The 21,897-nt window shown below is 36.6% G+C and overlaps 1 protein-coding gene across 14 annotated transcripts in view; it reads right to left on the bottom strand.

Moving 5' to 3' along the window:
- The window catches only part of Birc6 (baculoviral IAP repeat containing 6), a 189,582-nt gene that overhangs the window by 143,043 nt on the left and 24,642 nt on the right, over positions 1-21,897 (bottom strand). For all 14 annotated transcript variants that reach the window (XM_075955200.1, XM_075955201.1, XM_075955189.1 and 11 more), the window contains exons 4-8: positions 16,342-16,535; positions 12,713-12,824; positions 11,859-11,941; positions 7,719-8,102; positions 2,276-2,334 (exon numbers count right to left, since the gene is read on the bottom strand). In XM_075955200.1, coding sequence (XP_075811315.1) covers positions 2,276-2,334; positions 7,719-8,102; positions 11,859-11,941; positions 12,713-12,824; positions 16,342-16,535 — 832 coding nt within the window. The remainder of the gene's footprint in view (positions 1-2,275; positions 2,335-7,718; positions 8,103-11,858; positions 11,942-12,712; positions 12,825-16,341; positions 16,536-21,897) is intronic.

Raw genomic sequence — 21,897 nt, 5'->3', positions numbered from 1 at the left:
ATCAAGCTGCTTCTGTCTTTGTAAAAGAGTAGCAAAGAAGTCATTTCTTTCATTATGCTAAATTGTGTGCATTTGGTTTGTGTGTGTGTCTACACGCAACATGGAGCATGCGTGGAGGTCCAAGGACAACTTATGGGACTCTGCTGTCTCCTTCAACCTCAAAAGATCCAACTCATGGGCTGGAGAGATGGCTCAGTGTTTAAGAGCATTGCCTGCTCTTACAAAGGTCCTGAATTCAATTCCCGACAACCACATGGTGGCTCACAACCATCTGTAATGAGGTCTGGTGCCCTCTTCTGGCCTGCAGGTATACACACAGACAGAATATTGTATAATTAATAAATAAATAAATAATAAATAAATAAATAAATATTTTTTTTTAAAAAAGACCCAACTTAGGTAGGTCAGCAGGGTTGGCAGTAAGTATCAACTACCTACTGAACCATTTGCCAGCCTGATCTAAAAATGTTTTAAACTTCATTTATTGTATGTGCATTGGTGTTTTGCCTGCATGTATGCCTTTCTAAGAGGCATACATCCCCTGAAAACTGGAGTTACAGATATGTGTGAGCTGCCGTGTGGATGTTGGGAATTGAACCCAGGTTCTCGGGAAGATCATCCAATGCTTTTAACCACTGAGCCATCTCCCTAGTCGCCTATTTTAAACTTTCTAAATGAAATCAATTCTTTTACCTTTCTAGAATTACGTTTTATCATTCAAGGTATTTTCACATCCTTTATGGGTTTTTTTGTCCCATGACTAAGAACTTGAAAAATGATAGTTAATCCAAAATAAGTATGGCCTTCCTTGTAGAAGCTTTAAGAACATTTCACAGCAAATCAGAACTTAAGAGAGCATTCACTATGCTATAATAATTATAATTTTTAACTACTACACTACAAAAACCCATGTTTCTTCTAAGGACACATGTTACATGTCTTTGACATGGCCATGAAGTGACATTAAGTTACAGTCACAGTCACAATAACCATCACTTTTTAAAAACTGGGCATTTCTCAAGTACTGTGTACAATTATTTATATGCAGTTATCTTATTTAATCCCTATATACTACATATATTAAATATTGTTATTTTACAGTTTAAGGAATGTAATTTGACTGTAATAATAAGTACTTTGGGATTGACACTCTAACGTGCTAGAGCAATAACAGATGGCTCAAGTAGTGTAAGGCTTGATGTACAATCCTGATGATTTAAGTTTAGGTTCCCAGCACCCACATAAAAGCCAAGAACAGGAGTATCTATTTGTAACTCCAGCACTGGGGGCACATAGACAGGTGGAACTCCACAGTATTCTGTCCAGCTAGCAGAGTCAAATAGATAACCTCCCACTTTAGTAAAAGAATGTTTCGGTGGTAGTCTACACCTTTAATTCTAGCACTTGGGAGGCAGAGGCAGGCAGATCTCTGTGAGTTCAAGACCAGCCTGATCTACAGAGTGAGTTCCCAGGACAGTTAGGGCTACACAGTGAAATCCTGTCTTGAAAAACCAAAGACAAATAGACACAGAGAGACAGAGAGAGAAACTGAGAATGTTTTATAAACTAAGGTTGAAAAAAAAGCAAAGACATTCAACACATCCACCTGCAGTTTCCTCAGGTATATGCACAGACGAGTATACTCAAACACATATGTGTCCACAAAGAAAAAAATGTAATATAATAAAATTATTTTGAGATGCACACCTCCTCTATGAAAAAATATTTACAAACATGACACACGTAAGTCATGTTGACACATATCTACAATCCAACACTGAAGAGGCCAAGGCAAGAAGACCAGAGTTCACTATCAGTCTAAGCTACATAGCAAACTCCAGGCCAGCCTGGGCTACATGAACCATGTTACTTTACCTTATTATTTTATGAACAAGCAAGGCAACGTCTACTTGACACCACAATGCCTATGACTTCACAGTTTTGTATCAAGAACTTTGATTTAAACATTACACTTATTTAACAGACTATAGCATACAAATAAGCACAATTTTCATCCCCTGGTATATGTGACAAAGATTTAATATACCTAATACTTTATTTCCTTTGAATGAAAAAGTTGTTTCTCATTTAAATTTGAATTAGAGAACATAATGTTCTTATGAAGATCTCTAAAAAACACAGAAAACTGAAAATATTGTATCAGTAAAGATCTCCAATTTCACTAGGAAATTAAGAATCAATTAGTGTTAAGGTTTACTTTGAACTGTATAAGTATAAGGATATATAAAATACATTATCTAAGATTTTTACATACCCGTCACAGAATCTGATCTGGAATGCTCTTCGCTGTCTGAATCCTCCAGTAAATCATCGCTTAAAAGACAAAGTATGAACAATTTAAACTTAAAAAAAAAAATTGTTGTACCTTATGGGCTATAGATATACATCAACTACAGTATAAGAGCCTGGAATGTATAAGACCTTGGATTCAATCCCCAGCACCCAAAAAATTAACATACATCACATAAGAAAGCAACAAGACACAGCATGGCTGTGTGTGGCTAGTCTCTTGTGCTATAGTAGGGGCAATGCTGAGGATTAAACTTAGAGCTCTATGTGTTCTACTCAAAGACTGTTAACTCTGAACTAGGGACTGAAGAGATAGGTCATTGGTGAAGAGCACTTGTTGCTCTTAAAGAGGACCCACGTTCATTTCCCAGCACCCACATACATGGTGGTTCAATTTTCTGAGCGCTCTAATCCCCTCTTTTGACCTCCACGGACACTAGATATGCATGTGGTGCACATACATACACACAGGCAAAACACTCACGTACCTAAAATATTTAAAACATAAGAAAAAAACTAAGCTATAACCCCAGCACTGAAAAGCAATGTTAAAACAACTATTACACAAATCAAACACAAGCAATATACAAACTGCTAAAAAGAAATGTGATATTTAAGCTTGATAAATAACTGATAAACAATTATAAATCATTAAATGATTGTCTACAGTGAAGAATTTTGTGTGGAAGGAAACCTCTAAATCTTTGCAACATTTATAGGTATGTGAATCTGTGACTGGAAGTAACTTAAAACAAGCAAAAGCGTAAAAGAGAGTGGCAATTAGTCAAATTGAACTTGAACTTGTAGAGTAAAACTAACAACTAAACAGCTATGTGTATGTATTTGAAATGTTTTATATGTGTATTCACACCAACAGTCATTTTGTTTTAACCATAAGCTTTAGGTGTGTTTATTGTATGAGACATGCAGTGTCACAATCAAAAGATAGGAGTAAAGACAAGACAATGGTCTGTGTAATATGAACATCCTGTTTGTTGGGGTTTTTGTCCTGCCCGGTTCCCATAGCTGTTTAGCCCCAAAGAAAATCACACAGAGATCTCTATAAGTTATAAAGCTGATTGGCCCATTAGCTCAGTCTTCTTATTAGCTCTTGTAGCTTTTATTAACCCATTATTCTTATCTATTTTAGCCATATGGCTCGGTACCTTTTTCAGCTGGCAGATTACATCCTACTTCCTCAGTGGTATACGCAGGACTGGAAGGAATCAACTTCCTCCTTCCCAGAATTGTCCTGTTCTCATTGTATCATTTTTACTTCCTGTCTGGTTTTCCCGCCTATACTTCCCGCCTGGCCAATCAGCGGTTATTTAAAACATGATTGACAGAATACAGACAATTCTCCAGCACCAGGTCTGTCCTTTGCCTTTCTCTCAGATGGCCAAGAAATTGTCAGTTCCCCTCTTTGCATCAACCTTTTTTCATTTTCTTAGATTAATAGTCAAGCTCTACACCCTGTTGATCAACGTATCACCAGTATTTTTTTATCTTGATACTCTCATTACAAAAATAAAAAGATGTATTTTGTAGAAAGAAATTTCAATTCTCAAAAATACACTGCACTAAATCCACAGTACTTAGACATTTACTAATGCTATCTTGCATTTAAACGGAAATTTCTGCTTAAGACTGCTGGCAAAGTATCAAACACACACCTGTCTTTCCAGCTACCTGAAAGGCTGAGGCAAAAGGACTTTTGCTCAAGGTATCCAGGCCAGCCTGGGAATACAATAGGGCCTTAGAATCTGTCTTAGAAGAAAAAAAGAAAGAAAAATTCCAATGCAATGCTTAAAATTTTGAAGGTTTTTTTTTAAACCAGTATTGACAAATGTTTGGTGCCTTAGGTTTTTTTGTAAGTGATATTTAATGCAAAAATATTGTCATTTCAATTCGTATGATTAGCTTTTTGTTATTGTTACTTTTGTTGTTCAGTGTTGAGCCTTCTGAATGCTGGCAGATCCCACTTCCAATTCACTATAGTTTAAAATAATAAAAAGAGTGAAAACAAGCTTAGGATCGTCTGCTAACTAGTTTCAAAAATTTAAATCCTAATCGCAAGTAAGAAGAAACCTAAAAAACTTAATTCTAAGAAAAATACTGTACTTGGGAGCTAGAATAAGCAAATAATAAAGCAACAGCACACTGGGATTCAACTACCAAAGGTCTTTAGTATTAACCATGTATTGTAAAGCTATACTGAGATAAAAGCTATAATACAATATTTTTAAAGAAAGAATTCAGTGGTCTGGACAATACAGAGGTCTGATAGTCCTCAAAAACATAATAATTTATCCCTAAAACATTTTATAGTAAGAATTCTAAAACGGGGATGGACAGGTGTCTCAGAGATTAAGACAGGCTGCTCTTCCAGAGATTCTTACTTCAATTCTAAGCAACCACAGGGTGGCTCACAACCATATATAATGAGATCTGGTGCCCTCTTCTGGTGTGTAGGCATACATTCAGGTAGAACACTCTATACTTAATTGATGTGGGATTTCCCTCTGTATGCTATGATTACCATTAATGAATAATAGTGATGTGTTTTCTTTGAATTTTTTGACTGTGAAGGAGCTGAGTAGAGAGATACATATCATTGTATGGGGTGTTAAGCTAAACCAGCATATATGTTCTAAAGGTATCATGACTTCCAGTTTGGGTCTAAGAATATGTTGCTTTGGAAAAGAGGCTCTTCTTTTGTTTCCACAGAGGATAAGAACCTGTGGATTGCTTCCAGACTAATATGGTTTGATGAACCAAGACTTCCTGAAAGGTAGCCTTGAATACCCCCATTTTTGTTGTTGTTGTTTTACTGTTGTTGTTGGTTTTGATTTTCTGAGACAGGATTTTTCTGCTGGCTATCCTAGAACTTGCTCTGTATACCAGGCTAGCCTCAAATTCACAAAGGTTGCCCCAACTCTGCCTCCAAGTGCTGGGATTAAAGGCATTTGTTATCACTGCTTGGCCCTATCACTTTTTCACAAAGTATTTCACCTTTTTAACAAGTAGGGATTCAACCAACCCTTGATATATTCTAAACTTCTGTCATAAACTATATAATACTGTGGAATATTTCTGCTGCAAGTAACAGAAGAGTATATATCTACTGTAGCTATACACACACACACACACACACACACACACACACACACACACAACATATATTTTCCAAAGAGGAATGTGGTGATCCTAGAAGTTGACTGTGATGCAACTTTTAATCCACAAATTCAAAATGTGAAACAAAGCTCTAATTGAAACTCAGGGTTTTAAATCAACAAGCGAATTTCATGATCCTCCATAATTACCCACTAATCCTTTTTTAAAAATGACAAAAATCAAGCATTCTTAGTTCTAGTGCTATTAGCAAACCGTTAATAAGACCTCAGACAACAACAGCTAAAAATGTTTGCCACTCAAACTCTCAACAGATTTATAGTAACAGAAAATAGCTCTAACTTTTAATTCAGTCTATAGCAGATCTCAGGCCCAATTCCTTTATCTGCCAGTCCGTTTCCACATGTTACTATCATGATAAACTACACAAACTTTCCAATTTATATGTTGTGAATTGTCAATTCCACAATTTTTATTGAACAAAATTCTGTATACTTAATAAAAACACATCACTGAGTGTAGTAGTACACCTTTAATCCCAGCACCCAAGGCAGAAGCACAGGATCTCAGGGTTTGAGGCCAGTATGGTCTACGTCACAAGAACCAGACCAACCAGGGCTGTGCAATGAAATCCTGTCTCAAAAATACAGGACATGACTGCAGTATAAGAATGATCACATCAGTAACACTGGACACCCAGAAGGTAAAGGCAGATACTCTCAATGCATACAGTTAAAGATGCTCCATTTTACATCACCACTGACAGTATTAACAGGGATTGCTAGATGCTAGGATTTATCATACACTGAATGGCTATATGAAATCTTTCGTTCTATTTATTTGACTAAAACAGAGCTATGTGATATTAACCCAATTCAAAGTCAAGTGAACACTCTTAGGAAATGGAAGGTTTCCTTGACTCTCCATCCCAATCCTATAGATCAGATACAACCACAAAAACCAAGAATCTAGCAAAGAAGATAAAGAGAGACAATTCAATTACAGTGCCTCAATGTCTGTATAGGCTGCACTCCAGCTCTGAGAAGGGAAAGCAGGACAAAAAGCAACCAGACATTTCTCCCTCACTTCTGCTAATACACAGTTCCAAATAATTAGATACTCTTGTCTCATCTGACGTCATTTTGCTACTCATTAGTGAAATTCACTTCTAGAACTTGAAGGATGCCGGGCGGTGGTGGCGCACGCCTTTAATCCCAGCACTTGGGAGGCAGAGGCAGGCGGATCTCTGTGAGTTCGAGACCAGCCTGGTCTACAAGAGTTAGTTCCAGGACAGGCTCCAAAACCACAGAGAAACCCTGTCTCGAAAAACAAAACAAAACAAAACAAAAAAAAAAAAAACAAAAAAAAAAACAGAACTTGAAGGATAAAAGAAAAGAGAAACCAGAATCATCAGGCACAACTATTCTATGGAACTATCCGGTAAAAAGTAAAATTACAAATCTAATCCACTGGCTTAATTTCAGTATGTAAACTTTTTATTAAAAAATTTAAAAAGTTTTATTTTTTGTTATGTCTCTGATACTGAAGACAGAACTAAGGTCTTCACAAATGCTACATATGTACTCTAATTATATATATGCACATTTTCTTTACAATTACATTATTTTTACAATTTTTATACTTCCTAGGTTTTAGTTTTTAATGTGGCAATTACTTGATAGATAAGACTGAGATTTCCTATTACACAGTATGATATTTATTGCACAGAAATGTGATTTATAGAGTAGCTTCAGAACAATATAGTGAACAATTTGTCAAATGTATTTTAGCCTCTCTAGTATAACTATGACTGCTAGTGTTTGCTGTATGGCATAGTGTTTTTCATTATCATATATTTATTCTTAATTACATCAGTATTTCTACCAACTCCTGTGGAAATCTACATAAAGGAAAATGTAATTTGGAGAAAAACGGAATATTACACAGAGTGGTATCTTCTTTTTGTGTGTTTTATTTTTTTGGTATTTTGAAACAAAATTCTTACTGTATGGTTCAGACTGGAATACAACTTGTAGAAGTCCTACTACTGCTCCAGCACCAGATCTAATTAACCTGTAGTATTCTGAATGAAAACTTCTGAGATTCACATTGCTTTCAGATTTCCAGCCAAAGAAGTTAAGAGAATATTTTCTACTCTCTAACTTAACCCATTTTCTATCTTTCTTTTTTTCTATCTCATTAACTAATGAAGAAAATGAAATATGAAAAAAGCAAACATGTACCATTACAAATACCAATGAAACAAAATCATGTACCTGTCTCCTTCCAGTTTTGGTATGTCTGAGCAACTAGAGGAGTCTTCTAGCCATGCCAAAGTTGGTCTCCTTGAATCAACTCCTGCGCTTGGGTCTCCTGATAGGATCAGTTGTTGTACAATTGCTGGATCGTAGGCATTAATTTCAAACTTCAAGTGCACCTTCATGAGTTTGGAGACATCCCATATGCAGATCTTCCCACGTTTGGTGGCAGCAGCTAGAAACTGAGGGCAGCTCCCCGACCCAAAGCAAGATATTCTGTCAGCTCCGTCGGCAGATGGAAGCTGTGCAGGACTCGTTGCCAGTGTGACCGACAAGGGTACATTCTGGGTGTGTTCGCCTTTCACAAAGGGGCAGTTGGGGGAATGTCTCTCATGTTCAGACCTTTACAGAGTGAAAAGGAAAAGTTTACAGAAGAGCAAAGCAGGAACTCGAAAACTGTCTTCTTTATGTGTATGTTAAAAAGTCTTAATCTTACTAAATTATGCATGTTTTTGTTCGGGTGAACGGGGAGGATGGGGTAGCAAATACAAGTACTTGAATAAAAGGCACAGCTCTGAGCATGTTGAAAAGGTAAGCACTCTACCACTCAGCAGTATTTCCACCCAAACTTACCTTTCAAAGATCACTCAATTCCACTCAATCATTCACAGTGTTTACAGTCCATATTCTAGGTACTTATTATTAGCAATTTTACTCACTTTAACTGACTGCAAGTGTGAAATCAGTACAAAAATTCAATTCATGACAAAATTATTTGCTCAACTTCCTAACCCTTTTATGTTTCCTTTTGGTTTTCTTTTTCTTTTCTTTTTTGGTTTTTCAAAACAGGGCTTCTCTTTGTAGCCCTGGCAGTCCTGGAACTCACTCTGTAGAACAGACTGGCCTAGAACTCACAAGCTCTGCCTGTTTCTGTCTCTAAGTGCTGGGATTAAAGGAAAGCAGCACCACCACCCAACCCTCCTTTTAGTTTTCTGTTGTGTTTCTTTTTAAAATTTTTCTACTTGCAATTTCAAAGCACTACTTGAGGACAGAATTCTACTATCAAAGATGGAAAAAAAATTGTTTCCTTACTTACAATGACAGATAAAATTTCACTCATAAAACATGCTGTTCTTCTGAACAGACATATTTCTTTTCACACTGCACCTGCAGTTTACTATAGTAACATCCTGGACAATTTGTAATGTACAGATGTCTTTCCTAAATCCTTTTGCATTATATCACAAAGCACATATCTCAGTTACATTCTCTCCCAGTTTAGTTCTAGTGCATTTTTCCCCTTCTTACCTTCTTGTACCACAGTTTTAACTTTTTTACTAAACATTTATAGTCACATGTAACTGTGTAAAATAAAAGCTAACCAGTTTTATCTAATTCTAGTAATCTTTATCCCACCTTCCAGATAAGAATTAAGATTTTAACTAGTTCTAAAATATTTTTATCCATTTATGTACACTAAGAAAACAAAACAGGGTTTATTGCTTCAAACAATTTTAGATCATCAGTGGCACTCCATAACAGCTTTCATGAAACAAGGCCATACAGAATGTTACTGACAGTGATCATTAGGGAATATCAAGTTCTTCTAACTCTCCATTGCTCACTCATCATGAATTTGTCACATTATATTAGCTATAGCACTTTAAAAAAAAAAAGTCTTGGTCTCAGTATGCAGTGGTAGATGGCATCAAACTCACAAAAAATCCACCTGCCTCTGCTTCCCAGAAGCCACAGCACTCTTGATGGGGATTTAAGAATTTTCTAGTTTTTCATTGCAATGGCCAAACTTGTTACAACACCAAACATACAAAAGGAATTAACTCCTTGGAGTTGAGAAGAAAAAGCAGAACTGACAGGAAGCAGAGAATACCCATTTTTATTTCTTGAATAATTCAACCTCCCTCCAAAGTAACTCAACTCCCACAAGCAAAATATTAAGTTCATCTTTTCCCCTTTAAACTGTCTTTTCTCTGTTAAAAGATTTGGAAAGCACCCATGCTCAGCAATCTATTTTCTCACCTGTGCACTTAAGAGCAGTGAACGCAGAACATCAGAATTTACCAAATTCTTGAGAGCTTTTGAAATCCCATACTTGGTATATTCCAAACCTCTCAGCATATAAAAAAAAATATAACTGCCCAAGCTGAAATTTTGAATCTTCTTCCCCAACATGAAAAGTTATAAAGATAGGTACCTTCCAAGTTGTGAATTGTGGCTTACACCTATAATTCCAGCACTCGGGAAACTGAAGAGGATAACTGACTTGAGTTTTAGCCCAATCTGGGTTACATAGTGAGTTGATGTGTAGTCTGGGCTCATTTTAGGATTACCTCCATTTTTAAAAGAGACAGTTTTGACTGGGTAAAGAGACACATTCCTCTGAACACAGATCAAGGTGGCAGGAGGATCAAAAATTTGATGGCAGGAAGGGCACTGTGTGGCACACAACTTTAATCTCAGCACAACAGAGACAGAAGCAGGTGGATCTTTTTGACTAAGTCAGTTTGGTCTATATAATAAGCCAGAATTACACAGTGAAAACCTATCTGCTGAATAGCGAGTTCCAAAAAAGTCTAGGCTATATGAGACCCTGTCTCAAATAGATGTGCACAAACATTCTTACATGTGTGTGTGTGTGTTTTTGGGTCAGAGATATAGCTTCATGGCTAATAAGTGCACTGCCTTCACAGAGTTCATTCCAAGTACTCACAGCAGGCACTTCATGAGCACCTGTAACTCCAATACCAGAGATCATATGCCTTTTCTGGCCTCTGAAAGCACCCTCATACACATGTGTGTACATACACAAACATACATATAAACTAAGAACTAAAAATAAAAATAAAATAAAATTTAAAATATGTATCACATTCTATAATATCATTGTGTTAATCCAGTTCCAGAAGATCGAACACCCTCCACACAGACATGTATGCAGGTCAAACACTAATGCACATAAAATGAAAATAAATCACTTAAAAAATGAATAAATGAATGAATGAATAAGTAAATAAATCAATGAATGAACGAACAGAAGGGAGGCGCTGGAAAAACAGTTAGGTAAAGAACATTTATTGGGGGCTGGAGAGATGGCTCAGAGGTTAAGAGCATTGCCTGCTCTTTCAAAGGTCCTGAGTTCAATCAATTCCCAGCAACCACATGGTGGCTCACAACCATCTGTAATGAGGTCTGGCGCCCTCTTCTGGCCTTCAGGCATACACACAAACAGAATATTGTATACATAATAAATAAATAAATATTTTAAAAAAGAACACTTATTGCTCTGACAAAGAACTCAGTTTCTAGCACATGTCCCCAGCACTCACATGGAAGCTCACAATCACCTGTACTTATAGTTACAGGGGATCTTATGTACCAAGTATGCACATGGTACACATACATACATGCAGGCAAACATTCATACATATAAAATTAAAATAAGTAACTTAATGAGCTAGGGGTATACTTTAGTGTTAGAACCCTTACTAGAATTCTGAAGGTTCTGAGTTCAATACCATGCACTATTAAAAGAATTTTAATTGAAAAATATAGTCTCAGATTTCCCCTACTAATAACAGCACCGACTTTAGAGAGTTACTATGGGAACTGAATGAGTTATAAAACAGTATTTAAAATAATATCAGCTATACAGTATGACAGAAATTTACTGCTAGTACTTTTTTTTCTAAAATAAGGTCTCATAGTAGATATTAGTAAATCTTGGGTCTCACTACATAGCTAATGTAAATCAAGGATTAAAATGTTGTACTCTCTAATTCACAGACAGAAAACATCCTCTAAAATGTTACTTAAATTAGAACTGTACTGTAACTGTACCTCCCCTCCATGGACTCTCTGTTCACCTTTCTTCAGTGGTCAGAACCACACTGCTGAATTAGTGGGAGTGCTAGGGATGATTTAACACAGCATCTGCTCTGCTGAGAACCTAATTTTATTTTTTGGTACTTTCCCCATGTAGATTTTGGAAAATCTTGTAACAGGACTACCTCATTCTCATAAGATAGTGACAATAACACAGAGCAAAAAGACAAGAAGATAACATCAGGATTGGAAAAGTTAAATTTAGAAGCACTATAATACTAACAACCTACTATTCCCAGAAAACTCAAGACTCACCAAGGTTCATCTGTAGGCTCCCAACAAACGAGACATACACTACAAGTAAAGCACATGGCTCTATCATCTCCAGATGAGGCAGGCTGCAAAATATGTTAAAATAAAGGAGAGAGCAAGTAGGCAGGAAAGAAAGGGAAGAAGAGAGAAAGGGAAGGACCAATCATTATCAAAATGGCTTTTCAATAGCAACTCTTCAAAAAGTTCCCAATTTCAAGTATAATTTTCTAAGGAAAAAACGATAATGTATAGTGCTACTCTGCTCATACATATATTAAGAAGTGTTTGATAAATTAGCAGGCAAGTGAGGGCAACCTTGCCTTGAGAGTAAATATATAAATAAATAAATAAATAAATGTAGTTTTTCACTGCATACTTCTGTCTGGTCTGCAACACACAATCCCCCATTCCTAAGTCTCCCAAGTAACAGCACAGCGTTTCAGGTGTATACCATTACTTCTGCCTTGCAAAATTATTATATCACCTCAAGAATCTACTACTAGCTTATAAAAGCAAAAGTCAAACAATGAAAATAATCAAATATTCAATGAGAACATTTCCCAAAAAATGACAAAAACCACATGAACTTGACAGCAAAAAAGGAGGGGAGCTAACATGTCTAATCTGAAAGATTTAAATAATTCAATAATTATTTGCCCCCTAAATTCCTGATGTAGGACATAGGATCAACATCACAATCAAATATGTGGCAAACAAAACACACAAGCACATATACAAACAAGCACATAGCTAGATTGCATGAAACACTTTCAAAAGAAAAAAATTTTTAATTAAAATGCTGTGCTTACTAAACTTACAGTAAACTTGGAAAAACATCTATTTTTGATATTTTTTACCTGATGATAAAATCCAGCTTGAGCCATGGGATCTGGCTGTGCCCACCTATAGCCAACATGAGGCCACGAAGTGAATGTCTCCCTTCTGTTAGCCTCACTATACATCAGTGCCCTAAAAGTAAGCAAACAGCATATAATTGGAGCTAGGCATCAACTAGAGAGAAACGCCTATTTAATGCTGCAGAAAAGAAAATTACTGAAATATAAAAACAAGTTGAAAGAAGCTGAGTGATAGCAGCGCACACCTTTAATCCCAGCACTCAGGAAGCCAGGGCTAAAAAGAAACCCTGTCAAGAAAGAAAGAAAGAAAGAAAGAAAGAAGAAAGAAAGAAAGAAAGAAAGAAAGAAAAAAATTTAATTAGATAGTTAATTGGAATGATTATGTTCAAATTTTTATTTTCAACACATACCCCTAAAAACTGTAAAGAAAAAGAAAAGCTGGTTAATGGCTACAGCAACTGGAGAATTCCACAGGTAGATTAAGTTAACTAACAATGAGTCATTACCAATCAGACAACAGGAAATGAAGAGAATGACAGAGAGCCCTGCACTTTTTCCTCAGGCCACAAGCCAGCTGAAGTGGGTCTTTGTCTCTGCTACTCTGTGTAAGCATTTAAGCAGGGCTTGTGTTTTATTTGCTTTTTAAGTTGTTTTTAACTAGAAATTGGTTTATTGTTCTTTTATCTAGAAAAATCTTCCTCCAGGGGAGCTATATACTCTAGCAAACTTTAGTTTAGTTTTAAAATTGGTTGAGGCACAGACAGTCTCAACTGTGTAGCCCTGGCCATCCTGAAACTCACCATGCAGCTTCAAATTCAGCCAGCCTCTGCCTGCAGGGATCAAAGGTGTGTACCACTAAAACCAGAAACTCTAGTACATTTTAAAAACCATAATCAGTCTATAATCCCAGCACTCAGGAGGCTGAGGCAAGAGCATATGAGCTGGAACAGCCTAACTTGACTATCTAGAAAACAACAATAAAATCCTCACACTTTGATAGTAAAATTAAGCTATAATTAAGGGTATCGGTGAATTTTTAAAGGAAAATAACAAACTAAAGTCCAATAGTAACTGAAGGTGGGGGGGGGGCATGAAAAAATAGACCAGAAAAAAATGATTTCTACATAGATTCCAAAAACTAATTCATACCTAATGTTCAACAATATTACTCTAGGTTACTCAGAACTACATTCTGACTTTTAAGAGCATGAGGTAAGTGGCACATCAGTATCAGATCTTGAAACAGTTGCCTAACACACATTGTACCCTTGGATCCAATTCCCAGCAATATACAGGAAGCACAGGACCCTGGGCACAGGCCTCAGAAGCAAAGTAAAAAGTGAAGTTTATCTGATAGCAGCTCCGTTACTACCTAGGACACAGACCCTTCAAGTGCATTAATAAATGTTTCCTTTTTTGAAGAAGAAAAAAAAAACCCTTTGGGGTTAGAAAAGTTTCATGTATAAGTTATGTATGTATTTACAAGAGAGGAGGTTGAAACAGTGTCTCATGTAGACCAGGATAGCCTCAACTCACTATGCCTACCAAGGTTTTTGTAGATTCATTATTAATGAAGTAACTTCAAGGCTCTCAAATTAGTACTTGAAGATATTTTAGTACACCCAGAAGAAACATATGGCTGGATCTGGAACTACATAGATGACACGTCCCTTAGGTGTGTCTTTTAGACATTTCCAGGAGTTTGACTGAAGAGAAAAAACCATCCCTTAAGTTGGGAAGTACCATTCTATACCTGCGGTTCAGGATGAATAAAAAGAAGAAACTAAGGTGAATACAGGCATTCATTTCTCTCTGATTCCTGACTGTACATACAAAATCCTGCCCATGCCTTGCCCCCTATGATGATGAATTATAGCCTCAAATTATGAGTCAAAATAAGCTCTTCCTTAAGTTATTTCTTGTCAAAAATAACTAACACAAAACAAAAAAACCTATCTCATTTCCTAAAATACAACACTTATCACAGTATGCAGTAGCATCTTTAGAAAACACTGTAAATTAGCTCTGCAGAGTCGATAACATCTCAAGATCGGCATCTAATAACAAGTTTCTCTTTCTTTGTTCCTACTTCCATACAGGTTGCAAGAATATTTTAATGATAGCTATAGCACTTAGCTGATGTGGGAGTCCCCTCTGTATGTTGCTTGTACTGGCTAATGAATAAAGAAACTGCCTTGGCTGATAGGGTAGAACTTAGACAGGCAGAGAAGACAGAACTGAATTCTGGGAGGAAGAACACAGAGTTGGAGGGACGCCATGGATCCACGGCCGGAGGCAGACATGCTGAAACTTTTTGGATAGGCCATGACCTCGTAATGATAGATAGATAGAAATGGGTTAAATAAAGATGTAGGAGTTAGCCAATAAGAAGCTAGAACTAATGGGCCAAGCAGTGATTTAATTAATACAGATACTGTGTGATTATTTCGGGGCTAAACTAGCCAGGCAGCCAGGACAAGTAGGCCCTCCTTCCTACAACACTTAGTACCTGATATTCAGATTGAGTGGCATATTCTCTCCAAAAGACAGAAATAACAACATTACTCTAGCATATAAAAATCCTTACCACTTGCTAATGTAATTAATAGAAATTGTATCTATGATAAAAACAGCAAAAACAGGGCAAATGAACAATGTAAAGGATAAACTGCTTGCTAAATGATATGAATGTACTTAAAATGAATTCTTTCAGTATTGTACTTGCTAGCATCACCATACATTATTTATAAATTTACTTCAGGAAAGTACATAGAAAGTGAATCACCCAATGGAAATATGAAAATCAAAAAGTTAGACATGAGAGAAAATGTGAATACCCAATCAAAAACTATCAGGCTTTAAATTCTATTTTCACATCAATAAACTTTAGTACTTTCAATATCAAATAATTTATTTATCAAGCTTTCATCAAACACATTATAAGCTTTAGTTTTACATAAAAAAGCTACTTAATAAATTTTAAAAAATTAGATGATAGAGGTATGATTTTTCACAGTACTGTTTAAATCTAGAGAAAACAGTGTAAGAAACTACTCCAAGAAACAGGGGGACAGGATTTTTTCTTTGAGAACTTCATAGGTGAATACAATGTATTTTAATCATACCTACTCCTCCATTCCCTTTGAAGAACTTTTTTAGGATATTTTTCACTGAGAATTTTGCAGCTAATTACAATGTATTTGATCACATTACCCCACTCCTCCTCCATAAAAACAGTAAGCAATTTTAATTACACTCACATTTGTATATAATAGCATTTGTCAGAATTCATCTCAAAAGTTAGTAAATTACTGGCAAAATATTACACACCCAATGCTGAGTGAATATTTGAGAAAATTTTAAGCCATTTTCTCAAATACTCACTCAGCATTGGAATCTTCCAAATACAGTCTTGCAATCCCCTTCCAGATACACATATTGAACAGTAGCTATCAGCTCACTACAACATTTATGTATAAATGAAAATCTATGGGCAGTGGTGGCACATACCTTTAAATGAAAACCTGCTTTTTAAAACATTCTGATTATAATAAGATTTGCAGTACTTTTCGGATAACCCTAAATCTAGGAATTCAATCTCAGTATACCCCAAGGAGCAAGGGTCCTACCTGTCTACAGAGCGGCCTGGCCCCACACCAAGTTCTGGGCGTGCACTGGGTAAGAGGTAAGACAATCTGTCCATCACTGAGGACGCCACAGGTAAGGCAGCAACATTTTGATTTATTTTCTTGAGTTCATTTACAATGGCACTGGCAATAGACTTCAATACATGATGAGGAAGATGAAATGTAACTGTGGCCCACTGAAAGAAAACAGAAATATAAGCAAAGAAATACTTCTAAACAGTTTTAACCAAAACCTTACCTTGACCTAATCAATTAAAGAGCTATGCAATGTATCGCTAATGTGAATAATACCATCAGTTTATTGTTTACAACAAGAATTTGCCATTAAGTAAAAAACTAAACCTTTTTTTTTTTTAATTACCAAGGTACAGAGAAGCAAGCCAGGTCTCCATCATGAGTGAATAGATAAAAGTATGGTATGTGGGTGAGTGAACAAGTACATGCAGTAGAATATTGCAAAGACTTTTAAAAGATAACAACTCCAAGCCAGGTGGTGGTGGCGCACGCCTTTAATCCCAGCACTTGGGAGGCAGAGGCAGGAGGATCTCTGTGAGTTCGAGGCCACTCTGGTCTTCAAGAGCTAGTTCCAGGAAGGCTCTAAAACTACAGTGAAACCCTGTCTCGAAAAAAACAAAACCAAAAAAAAAAAAAAGGTAACAACTCCATTCATAACAAGATGAATGAAAATGAATTGAACTTCAATAGGCCGGGAAAAGGAAGATAAGTATAAATGATACCACTTACATGTAAAGTTTATACTCTGTAACTCACAGAACCAAAGATTAAAATGACTGTTACTAGAGCTGATGTAGGAGTATGGGATGGGATGCTGGTTAAAAGTACAAAGTAGCAGAAAACAGATGTGATGAACTAGCTGGTGATCATCTATTTAGCAACCTATTATTTCAATAATACTATTATACGGTATGCTGGCCACAGATAACAACAACCTACTGTTGGTTTCAAATATTCTCACAAGGAAGAAATAATAACTATAAAATGGTAAAGATATAGTGTCTCATTTTATTAAATCTCTCTACAATATGAACATATATGAAAATATTACATTTCATCTCATAAATACATAATTATTTAATTTTTTGTTTGCTTGGTTTTTTTTTGTTTTGTTTTGTTTTTTTGAGACAGGGTCTCTCTACAAAGCCCTGTCCTGGAACTCACTATATAGACAAGGCTAGCTTAGAACTCACAGAGATCCACCTGTAAAGGTATGTGTCACTACACTCAGTATGCTGAATTTTTATTTAATACACTCAGAAGGCAGACAGAGGCAGATCGCCATGTGTCTGTGGCCATTCTGTTCTACATAAAGAGTTATAGGGCAGCCAGGGCTACAAAGAAAGACCCTGTCTCAAAAGAAAAAGAAAAGAAAGAAGAGAGTAAAACAAATCTTTTTAAAACTATTAACATTATTCAATATTATTGCTAAACAAGTTACACTAGTGGGAAACAAAGGAACAAAGGAGAGATAGACTCTGAAAGTTCCAACTATATTTTCCCAGAGAAATAAATCTATATATTAATTTCATCTTCATATTCTGCCCCCAGATCACATTAAAACTGTCACCATTTAGTCCAGTACACACTAGGCATGATAGCATAATACTATTAAGCTATATAACTAAATAACTTTCATAGTAAAAATATATTTAAATTGAAAAAAAGGAATGTAGACTGGGGTTATAGCTCAATGGATGGGTGCTGGGCTAGTGCACAAAAAGTCCTAGTTTCAATTCCCAGCACTACAAAATGGGGAAGATGACTCCACAGGAACTGGCACTAACCATGGGAGTTTGGATCCCCAGAAGTTCATATAAATGCTAGGTAGGCCTGCCTCTAAGTTCAGTCTGGGAAGGCAGAGCCAAGAATCCCCAGAGCAAGCAGACTTGCAATCCTAATCATAAGGGTGAGATCTGGGTTTACTAAGACCCTGCTTCAATTTATAAAGAAGGAAGAATGACGTAAATGATTAATGATATCAACCACAAGCTTCCATATGTGTGCGCACACACACATACACATCATATACAAAAAGGGGAAAAGAAAAAAATAAAATGAAAATCTCTTACCTAGTTTCTAAACTTAACCTGTTAGTAGATGAGACATCTACTCATTGAAGGGTCTTCAGCATCAAAACACAAAACAAAACAAAACAAAAAAAACCCGTATCTGACTTCCACTTGGAAAAAGGTCCTACAATGGAATTCCAACTATATACTATAAATTATAAAGGTTTTCCCCCCAGAAGGACTTATGGGCATTCACTACAAGTGATACTCATGGGATGGAGTGAGGCACTCTATCAAGGACTATAAGAAAGCAGAAATGGGAGACACCTAGGACAGAGAGGGCCTGTGAAAACAAGTTCCACCTGGAGCAGAAGCCAGGGGCAATCCAGTCCTGGGACGCTGGCAGACCAGGACTGAGCCAACGACCTGACTCAAGAGACTGCAATCTCCACTGGAACTGGAGTGGAACTGAACCAGCTACCTAGGGCAGAGAGAGAACAAGCTCTACCAGGAGCAGAAACCAGGAACAAACCTAGTCCCAGGACATGGGCGGACGAGGACTGAGCGAGCAACCAGATCCAGAGTCAGCAATCTCCACAAGAACAGGTCCAACTCCAAGCCAGGGACTTCTGCAGGAGGAGATCCAGACCAGGATTTACAGAAACAGATCAAAACCATCAGCCTAGTCCAAGGTAGGCCTGAGACAGCAAACTCCAAGGGAGCAGAGCAAAGCACAGGAGCACTGAGCTATCTCCAGAAACAGGAGTAACCAACGGGGTAACTAGAACTGTGACACTGACTGTACCACGAGGAACAACCATCTGAGCTTTGGATTCACTGGCACCTAGAAGATTATTCAACAGAATCTCAGACAGCCCAACCACACCTATTAGAGGAAAAGATGAATAGAAAAGGTAAGATCACATACTACACCACAAAGAGCAACACAATACCAGTAAAACCTAAAGACCCTACAAAAGCAAGACCTAAACAACCAAATATGGATGAACCAGAAGAAAATGATCTAAAAAATAACCTCAAGAGAATGTTTGAAATTCTTAAAGATGAAATGAGAAATTCCCTTAAAGATATGGAGGAAAAAGGAAACAAAAAATTAGAAGATAATGAACAGAGAAATAAGGGAACTAACAGATGTTATAACTCAAATGGACTTAACAGACATCTGTAGAATATTCCATCCAAACAGAAAAGAATATACCTTCTCGGCATTTCATGGAACCTTCTCAAAAATTGACCACATACTTGGTAACAAAACAAACCTCAACAAATACAAACAAATTGGAATAACCCAATGTACTTTATCAGATGGTTTAAAACTAGAAGTCAACAGCAATACCAATTCCAGAAAACCCACAAACATGTGGAAATTAAACAATGCTCACCTGAATCATCAATGGGCAAAGGAAGAAATAAAGGAGGAAATTAAAGACTTCCTAAAATTTAATGAAATTGACCACACAACAAACCCAAATTTATGGGACACAATGAAAGCAATGACAAGAGGAAAGTTCATAGCACTAAATGCCTACATACAGAAGCTGGAAAAACCCCACACTAGTGAATTAACAGAACATTTGAAAACTACAGAACAAAAAGAAGCAAACTCACCTAAGAGAACTAGACAGCAGGAAATAATCAAATTCAGAACTAAAATCAACAAAATAGAAACAAAGAAAACAATACAAAGAATCAATGAGACAAAGAGTTGGTTCTTCCAGAGAAATCAACAAAATAGACAAACCAAACTAATGAAAAGGCAGAGAATGTTCATATTAACAAAATCAGAAATGAAAAGTGGAACATAACAACAGACATGGAAGAAATACAGAGGATCATCAAGTCATATTTTGAAAACCTGTACTCTACAAAATTGGAAAACATAAAGGAAATGGACAACTTTCTGGATGAAGATCACTTACCAAAATTAAATCAAGACCAGATAAGGAAATTAAACAAACCTATAACTGCTGAAGAAATAGAAACAGTCATCAAAAGTCTCCCAACCAAAAAAAGCCCAGGACCAGATGGTTTCAGCTCAGAATTAATACCAATACTCCTCAAATTATTCCACACAATAGAAACAGAGGGAACATTGCCAAACTCTTTTTATGAGGCTATAATTACCCTGATACTCAAACCACAGTAAGATAATACTAAGAAAGAGAATTACAGACCAATCTCGTTCATGAACATTGATGCAAAAATACTAAATAAAATACTGGCAAATCGAATCCAAGAACACATCAGAACCATCATCCACCATGATCAAGTCGGCTTCATCCCACAGGTGCAGGGATGGTCAACATACGAAAATCTGTCAACGTAATCTACCATATAAACAAGCTGAAAAATAAATACCACATGATCATCTATTTCATTAGATGCCGAATAAGCATCTGACAAAATACATCATCCCTTCATGATGAAGGTCTTGGAGAGAGCAGGGATACAAGGAACATACCTAAACATAATTAAGGCAATATACAGCAAGCCAACAGCCAACATCAAACTAAATGGAGAGAAACTCCCAGCGATCCCAATGAAATCAGGAACAAGACAAGGCTGTCCACTCTCTCCATAACTATTCAATATAGTTCTTGAGGTCCTAACTAGAGCAATAAGACACCAAAGGGAGGGCTGGAGAGATGGCTCAGTGGTTAAGAGCATTGCCTGCTCTTCCAAAGGTCATGAGTTCAATTCCCGGCAACCACATGGTGGCTCACAACCATCTGTAATGAGGTCTGCTGCCCTCTTCTGGTCTGCAGACATACACACAGACAAAATATTGTATACTGTATACATAATAAATAAATATTTAAAAAAAAAGACACCAAAGGGAGATCAAGGGGATACAAATTGGAAAAGAAACTCTCACTGTTTGCTGATGATATGATAGTTAACATAAGTGATCCCAAAAATTCTACCAAAGAACTTCTACAACTCATAAACACTTTCGGCAAGGTAGCAGGATACAAAATTAGCTCAAAAAAATCAGTAGCCCTCCTGTACACAGATGATAAAAGGGCTGAGGAAGAAACCAGAGAATCAACACCCTTCACAATAGCCACAAATAGCATAAAATATCTCGGAGTAACTCTAACCAAACAAGTGGAAAACTTATATGACAATAACTTTAAATCTTTGAAGAAAGAAACTGAAGACACCAATGGAAAGATCTCCCATGCTCTTGGGTAGGCAGAATTGACGTAGTAAAAATGGCAATCTTACCAAAAGCAATCTACAGATTCAACGCAATGCTCAGCAAAATTCCTCAAAGACCTAAAAAGAACAGTATTCAACTTCATATAGAAAAGCAAAACTCTGGGTAGTCAAAACAATCCTGGGCAATAAAAGAACTGGAGGCATCACAATCCCTAACTTCAAACTCTACTACAGAGTTACAGTACTGAAAACAGCCTGGTATTGGCTTAAGAACAGACAGGAGAACCAATGGAACTGAGTAGAAGACCGGGATATCAATCCACACATC

This window comes from Microtus pennsylvanicus, chromosome 21 (genome assembly GCF_037038515.1).
Source record: "Microtus pennsylvanicus isolate mMicPen1 chromosome 21, mMicPen1.hap1, whole genome shotgun sequence".
Lineage (NCBI taxonomy): Eukaryota > Metazoa > Chordata > Mammalia > Rodentia > Cricetidae > Microtus > Microtus pennsylvanicus.
Note: the sequence above shows the minus strand (reverse complement) of the source record. Positions and strands in the feature narration are given on the sequence as shown.